The sequence below is a fragment of the Malaya genurostris genome, chromosome 2 (assembly GCF_030247185.1).
Source record: "Malaya genurostris strain Urasoe2022 chromosome 2, Malgen_1.1, whole genome shotgun sequence".
NCBI classification, from domain to species: domain Eukaryota; kingdom Metazoa; phylum Arthropoda; class Insecta; order Diptera; family Culicidae; genus Malaya; species Malaya genurostris.
Genome location: NC_080571.1, coordinates 226,732,086 through 226,740,632, shown reverse-complemented (window position 1 = coordinate 226,740,632; position 8,547 = coordinate 226,732,086). Strand labels below are relative to the sequence as shown.

At 38.2% G+C, this 8,547-nt stretch overlaps 1 protein-coding gene across 1 annotated transcript in view; it reads right to left on the bottom strand.

The window, feature by feature from the left end:
• Positions 1 to 3,656: 3,656 nt before the first annotated feature.
• Positions 3,657 to 8,547, bottom strand: part of LOC131427854 (tubulin glycylase 3B) — a 35,974-nt gene continuing 31,083 nt past the window's right edge. The window contains exons 2-3 of the mRNA XM_058591408.1: positions 4,097 to 4,618; positions 3,657 to 4,032 (exon numbers count right to left, since the gene is read on the bottom strand). Coding sequence (XP_058447391.1) covers positions 3,752 to 4,032; positions 4,097 to 4,618 — 803 coding nt within the window. The 3' untranslated portion in view covers positions 3,657 to 3,751. The remainder of the gene's footprint in view (positions 4,033 to 4,096; positions 4,619 to 8,547) is intronic.

Sequence of the window (8,547 nt, the reverse complement as noted above, 5' to 3'; positions counted from 1 at the left end):
GTTCAAACTACTTACACTTGAAGGACTCACTGTTCACCATGTTCAAAATTGAATTTTTCACACCGGGAATACACGTACATTGTTTGATTCTTTGGTCAATTCACGTAAACGAACTGATAACACACTATTCCTTTTTAGGGGATGTTCGCATAACATTCATTTTCGTCACGTATAATATTCAATTTGACATTTGGAACTATTTTAAGTGATTTTTCAAGTGATTCGAATGTGAATTTTTATTTGTGTGATAACGAGCACGCTTACTTGCGGTTCTAAAGAATTGGATCAAAAGTCGCACTGTTTCGTAAAAACCATACCTAACCAAAATTGAATACAACGGGTATTACGACATTTTGGGTAAATATGCTTCTCGAAAAATTTGAGTTGATATTACTCCTTTTTTGACATTTGTAAATGAGTATAAAGTACCAAAGACATTGAAAATCTACAGGGTCCGCCATCTAACATTTGTTTTTGAACTAGCGGTTATTTCGACATTGGTAACCTCAATGTCACTTCTGATTTGACAGAAACTTAGTTGTATCCTTCCGCTGAACGAAAATGGTTGTGTATACGCTTGAGGACCGCGTGAAAATAGTGCAGTTTTACTTTCAAAATCATGATAATGTTGCGGAATGTATGCAAAAAAATCATCTTCTCGGATGAGGCACATTTTCATCTCGGCGGGTAAGTTAATAAGCAAAATTGTCGCATCTAAGGACGGAAAACCCGCACGTCATCATGGAGAAGCCGATCTCAGAGAGTGACGGTTTCGTGCTTATTTTGATCTGGCGGCATCATTGGGCCATTTTTCTTCGAAAATGAGGCAGGAGCCGCCACCACGGTCAATGGTGAGCGCTACCGCGCCATGATTAGCGATTGATTCTTCCCGTTACTTGAAGAGGAAGACTTGGACACTATTTCGTTCCAACAAGACGGTGCTCCGTGCCACACAGCCAACGCTACGATCGATCTTCTGCGCACAGTCTTCGAAGATCGAATTATCAGTCGAAATTCGGATGTCGTTTGGCCGCCTCGGAGCTGTGATTTGACAGCGTTAGACTATTATCTTTGGGGGGCTGTCAAAGATAAGTGTTATGTGGACAAGCCAGAGACAATTCAAGCCTTGAAAGATAACATTCGTGCATCCATAGCTGAAATAAAGCTGCATATGTACAATCGAAAATGTATTAAATAGCTGGACCGACCGTATGGCGTACTGCAAGGCCAGCCGAGGCAGCCATTTGAATGAAATTATATGCCACAATTACCCGGAGAGATTGTACTTTAATATGAAAAAATAAATTTTGAATTCGGATGAAACGTTTTTTTTTTCATGTTTAAAAAAAAGTTACATTACATTATTCATGCTCCACAGTGTATTTATATGTTTAAAAGTAAACAAGCATTTTAATGTATTTTCTTACCAACTAGAGCCTGATACGGCTCGATATCTAAAACACTTTATTTTTTCCATACTGAATTTTGGTAAAATTTTTACTACTCATTCGGGTCGGGTACGGGTACAGGTAATTTTTTATCGGGTACGGGTCGGGTACGGGTAAAATTTTTTATTTTTTATCGGGTACGGGTCGGGTACGGGTAATTTTTTTTTATTATTGATCGGGTACGGGTCGGGTACGGGTAATTTTTTTAATTTTTAATCGGGTACGGGTCGGGTACGGGTAAATTTTTTTGCTGACCACTCGGGTACGGGTCGGGTTCGGGTATAAGAATTTCTATACCCGACCATCTCTAATGTGAAGTTCAAAAGTATTTGTCTTAATTAAATTGCTCGCGTTGCAATTGGAAGCTGACTTACGTACTTAGAGTACGCTATGTCACCTTCACTCTCTACAAGCATCATGTCTACTGTTTAATTTTGATATCTGCTCGGTTGTTAAAGTGGCATTGAATCAAGAGTTGCAATGCGTCAAAAATTTTCTCGTGTATCTCCAAAATTCAAGCTTCTTACACGTAAAGTATTCGATTGATAAATGTGGCCAAACTAACTGTTACCAAAGAAATCATATTAACAAGATACCCAGCTCTCACATTTCACGAACAAATCATTAGCAACATCTTTTTTTACGAGCATGGCGCCCTCAGGCGCGTCCGCATCGAATTTCGTACATAGAAATAGGGGAGAGAAATGTCAAATACGTGCGCGCCAAAATAGCAGCTCTGCGCACCCATACAATTGACATGATATGTTGAATGTGATGCCGTGCGATGCCGTTGCTGAACTGAAGATTGATTTCGCTCCAAGCTGACAGGGTCTGCTGTTACTAATGTAATAAAAGTGTTTAGGGAACGTTTGTCAAATATCTGGAAAATTGAACCGGAGGGAAATCGAACGCCGGATGTGGCCAAATCTGACTCCAAATCGTGCGATTACCGAATCAAGTCGATCGGTTGGTCGCGCAAGTAACTGATGAAGTTTGATTACATGTTATGAGATGATGAAACCTTCATCAAAACTTTTAGAACAGGAATATTCTACGGCTACCGGAATAGCGGTTTTCAAATACTGTCGAAGTTCACAAAAAAAACGTCTTGTATGGCAAACCATCTGTTCCAATGGCTTGAAAAGCACCATTTAGGTCACTACCAGAATTATGAACCAGAAAAATCATGTATCAGAGCGCCTGTACAAACAGTCGTTTACTTTTCTCAAGTGATTAAGTGATGGAAACACTCGTTTTGGAAAAATAGGTTGAGTTTTTATCTAGTTTTTGCATTCAACGTTTTTTTTGTCCGCTTTTTACAAAAGAGATGTTTTTGAACAATACTAAACACTTTTCATTGTTTCTTGAAAGAAAACAAAAAAGCTTGTATGGACATCAACCAGTTTAACCTACCAAGAGAATCAGTTCCCAAAGCGGTTAAACTATATCGGAGAGAACGAAATGATATCCACTATTTCAGATACTTACGAAACTGGAATCTGGAAATTGGTTGATCTGACGGGACCTACTACACAGAAAAAAAATTAAATTTACACGACATGTAATTCTATGACACTTTAAAATAGACATTAATTGAATCAAAAATATTGAAAACCATCATGTAATAAAATTTAGTAAAATAGAAATTAAAGAGTTTTGTATGAGATCATAAGACATTCAATTTGAATCTAAGTTCGTAAAAATCAGTTGAGCCGTACACACTTGAATTTTCTTGCTGAATCTCGGTAAAAAAATGCCGAGATTTGCACAGCCAAGTGCTCGGTAATAGTCTCGTTAAAATGTATAATTACTGAGAATCTCAAAATTTATGCCGACAAGCTCGGCAATAATTGACAGTTAAAAATTTTTGGATTTACGAGATTCTTAGTAATTATACATTTTTCCGAGACGATAACCGAGCACTCGGCTGTGCAAATCTCGGCATTTTTTTGCCGAGATTCAGCAAAAAAAAATTAGTGTGTATCTAAGATGTCGAAGTGACTTCCATATTGGTGATATTAGTTATTACCGTACTTTAGGAATCGGGATGTCAGTTATAGTTAAAAAATCGATTTGGGTATGAGTTCAAACTAGAATATATTGCTGTGGAAAAAAATAATATTTAGAATGTGATATAAATTCGCATACAATTTTTACCGTCACCGTTGATATTGTTCATTTGAATAATTTATTTAGAAAATGACAAAATTAAACATATCAAGCCACAGCTGATATATAACATGAGTTTTTTTTCTGGTAACAATGAGCGAGATTTTTTTTTTTTAAACATTGACTAAAAAGCTTCAACGTGGTCTTTCTACTGAATTGTTTGCGCTTGAGCGTTTCGAGGAGTTTGGCGTTGAACTTGGAGATCCCGTCGTTCTGGCAGTGCGGCTCCGATTCAGTGAACACATCGGAGGCCCAAGGGGAGCTAGCGGGCTTCTGCAAGTACTTTTCGGGCCCAAAGATTTGCCCTCCACAATCAAACCGTAACCGTACGGAGCAACACGTGGAATCTCGACCGCGTAAATACATTCGAAATCACCTGTGCTGGCCCGTTTGTCGTTGGTGTTATCAATTACCACTGTGCATGGAAAGGAGATTCTGAAAAAGGTTCTTCTCTTAGACTGATTAGATACCTGAATTACCTTTAACGAGATCCTCTAAAACTGCTGGACAGATGACCTCGGTGACTTCGGTTGACGAGGATAAATCCGGACTCGAGTTGATTTCCAGTAGCATCGTACGGTAGTTTTCCGTCACCATAAAATCCGCACCGTACAGCTCAAACATATTTCGCTCTATTCTCATTCCATCCAGGCTGGCGGCCACAACCGACAGAATGTTCCGTTTCATATCCGGATAAATCTTCCGTTCCCAGTAGTAGCCCTTATCTTTCGATTGCAGATACTGTTCAAACTGTTTGCTAGACCACATGTTACACGCCGGAAGTGGACAATCTTGCTTCCGGGGAGTGCCGGCGTAGTACTTCTGGATGGAATAGTTTGTCAAGTGGATCGCCTCATTGAAGTCTTCCAGGTTGAACTCCCGTGAGCTAAACCGAAGATAGCAGTTTCTGTACATCCAAATCCTCAATTGGTTGCCTGTGAAGGTCACTAGGAAATGCTGCCGGATGTCGAATTTGGTATTATGAATCAGCAGGGGTTTTTCTAGAAGTAAAGTGATGAGACCGTTTGATTAAAATTTCTCCGTTCGGTAACGTTTGCTAAGAAATTGTTTAGACAACTGACTATCATAATAAAAATATACTACCGGCTTACAGAAATAATTATTTAAGTCTGATATAATTCTAACCTGAACAATAACAATGAAACAAGAACTTCGAAAACTGAACTCAAACTATAACTTTTCATTACAAAACTCAAAGCGTTCTGCATCGTAAAATTATGAATTCTGTTTTTTCTGCAATTTGTGAGGTTCCAAGTGAGCATTCATAGTAAAAATTTGGACAATCAGTATATTCAAATGAAATAAACAGCGGTCTTGCCTCTTTGGGGCTATTGAAATCCGGATTCAACTTCCGGTTTTGGTATTACGGGTTGTTAAGGATGGTTTATTACTAAATACTTGTACTAAATATTGCATGATACGACTAACTTTTAAAAGTGCCTAAGCTTGCGGAAATCGGTTCAGTCATCTCCAAAAAAATCGAGCGGAGAGAAAAAATGCGTTATTTCGGTTGCGTCACAAGTAACAGTCAATTAATTTAAGAGTTTGATTTACAATATTGAGGAAGGTCTTAAATGAGCCTAGGTTTGCGGAAATCGGATTAGCCATCCCCGAGAAAATTGAGCAGAGAGAAAAAAACTACGTTTTGTGGGTTACATCACTTATATCATTATATCTCCGGAACCAGAAGTGTCAACCAATTTATCTTCGAACTCGATTCATATCCTAAGAGTAGCTTCCAAACGAACCTAAGTTTAATAGAATTAGTTCAGCCATCTCCAAGAAAATGGAACAGAAAAAAGGTGGATGGGTGATGTCAAAGACATAACCGGATTGACGTGAGTACGAATTACTTTGGTTCGCCGAAGATAAGACTGTGCCATAATGGAGCACGATATCAATTTCGGCGAACGACCAATACAGGTTTAAATTGGGGCTTAGTAAAATACATGTAATAATAATGAGTCCAATTTCAAATATGATAACATACAACGAAAGTAACTAATAGAAATAATAAATTTATAACGCCACATGTGCAATCCAAAATAATAAATAAAGTTTAACTAGAGCTGTTTTACAAATCAGTGGAAGTATTATGTGAAGAATATTATTCCTTGTTTCTAGAACCTAGAATAGTGACCTCTACCACCTAATTTGAGTTTCTTGGTTTTTATTCAAGTAACTATATGCATTATATCACTGCACATTTACCTTATGATAAAAAAGAACCGGAATTTTCATTTTAAAATTCCCGCGCTTGTACAATCGGTAAACTTTTATTCTCTCAACGTTGGCAACACTTTTATACACATTCTGTCAAATTTTGACGCATATCGTACGATTAGTTTTTTTTTGGCGTCTATACAAAGAAGTTGAAAAATTTTCGTGTGGCGATTTTTATAATGGATGAGAATTTAGAACAGCGTGCGTGCATCAAATTTTGTGTTGCAAATGGATTTAAGTGTTCCGAAACGTTAGTTAGTTAGTTGTTTATTTTAGCCCGGTTTTAACCTATCGGTCATTCACCGAATAGGTTAAAACAACTTGTATGGAAAATTGGATCAAGCGTTGACATGCATGTATTGCCGCAGGAGGAGAGTACTTTGAAGGCGATAATAAATAAATTTATGAAAAAAAAAATTAAAAAATTGAAATTTTGCATTTTTTAATAAAATTTCGGTTCTTTTTTGATCATAAGGTACAACTCTATTTTTACATTGTTAATTCATGATTACAATAGTCCTACATACTTTAAAGCAATGTGCATTAAGTTTGCATTAAAACGTAACTGAGCATTATTTTACAACAACCTTCCGCCGTGCTATATATCGACATTTAATGCTATATTTTGGAGCAACGAAACTTTAATAATAACTATCAGAGCAATATTCCTATAAGAGTCTAATAATCGCCCTTTTCAGCTTTATAATAGCATTGTAAAAACATGTGTAACTCCGTTGCATTTAATCAAATTTTACCCTAATTTTTAAAGCTGAATTAATGTAAAGTTATAACTTATTAATTAATGTTGGTTACTTGGGTAGAATGCTCCAAAATATCAATTTTCAAACCCAACTTGACAATCCAGAAAGACACCATTTTGGATTTGAAAATTGTCTGAAACCCTACCTTTTGACATCTACTCGTCGTAAACGTTCTGAAAATATCAATATTGTAAGAATTCGCTACAATCTCGACAGAGTGGCAGCCACATTGGGCTTAATAGTGGCTTCAAATATCAATTCATTCCAAAGTACCCATATGTGGAGATTTGAGACAATATATGCAAACCGGAGTCAAACATACTGCCATCTTGGAATTGATATAAGCTAACCAATCACTTTTCGGAACCAACTCGTCAAATCTAGTGATTTGGTAATGGAAATATTTAGTTCTAATTCTTTTAAAGAACTTCGACGAACCGAAACGAACAGTGTGCAACAAACGAGAACTTGTTTGACATACCCCCATACTGCAAAACGAGCAATTGCCTATTCATTAGAGATGGTCCTTAGAGATCCAGAAAAAGATATGTTTGACAAATTCGGGTCGGCAGAAAATGGTAACAGAACACATATTTATAGACTCCGTTTTGGGCGAAAGTTCGTACGGTGTACAACGGTGCGGTATTTTTTATGCTTAACGCAAAGCCGTCCTATACAGATCGAGGCAGAACTGCGAGATGTTAACCAACAATCTAAACCGTCGGCCTTGTTAGAGGAATCAAGAAGATGGTATCATTATAACATGCTGTGATTGGTTCATGAAAACATAGGTCGATTTGAATCGGTTTTTCAGTAGCGTACCATTGAAATACTAGAACGGCGATGCAACACGTATTTAGGTAAAATATTTCTGAATCTATTGGTAGTCACATTATATAAATCCATCGAGAAATGAATGAGTCATACGCGTTCATATCAGGTGTACAACTTTGCTTCCGCCGTTTTTTTTCAAAGTTAAAAGCTTCATTGCGACAAAGTGCTTACAGATGTATTATTCAAAGTATTGTCCGTCGCTAGCGACAACTTTCTTCCATCTTTCCGGCAATTTTCGGATCCCGGCTCGAAAAAAGGAGTCCTCTTTTGACGCTATCCATGAAGCAATCCATTTTTCCAACTCTTCGAAGGATTGAAAATGTTGATCTGCCAGACCGTGTGCCATCGAACGGAATAGGTGGAAGTCAGAAGGGGCGACATCTGGGGAATACGGCGGGTAGGGCAAGACTTCCCATTTCACCGTTTCCAGGTACTTTTTGACCACTTTTGCGACGTGAGGCCGAGCATTGTCGTGTTGGAGGATGACTTTGTCATGTCGCTCTTGATATTGTGGCCGCTTTTCTTTTAGCGCGCGACTAAGGCGCATCAGATAAGTTCGGTAGCGATCTCCTATGATGGATTCACCCGGTTTTAAGAGCTCGTAGTAAATCACACCGAGCTGATCCCACCAAAATACAAATCAACACCTTAGCGCCCTGAATATTCGGTTCTGCCTTCGACGAAGTAGCATGCCCGGGCTTTCCCCATGATTTTCTGCGTTTAGGATTATCGTATCGAACCACCGGTTACGATTCGATGTAAAAACCCCTTACGATTTTGTCTTTGAAGCTGTTGCTTACATACAAATAGACGGCGCTCGATGTCACTCGGTTTCAACTCGTACGGCACCCAGTTTCCTTCTTTCTGAATTATACCAGGGCCTTGAGACGTTTTGAAATCGCTTATTGACTCACTCTCAACGATTCGGCAAGCTCTTCTTAGGTTTGGAACGAATCTTCATTAAGCAATGCTTCTAGTTGTTCATCTTTGAAGGTTTTTTTCTCTTCCACCACCTTCTTGGTAGAAAATAATTCCGCCGGATGCCACACGGCTTACCTGTTTGGTGGACTGCTACCACCGGTACAGGTGGA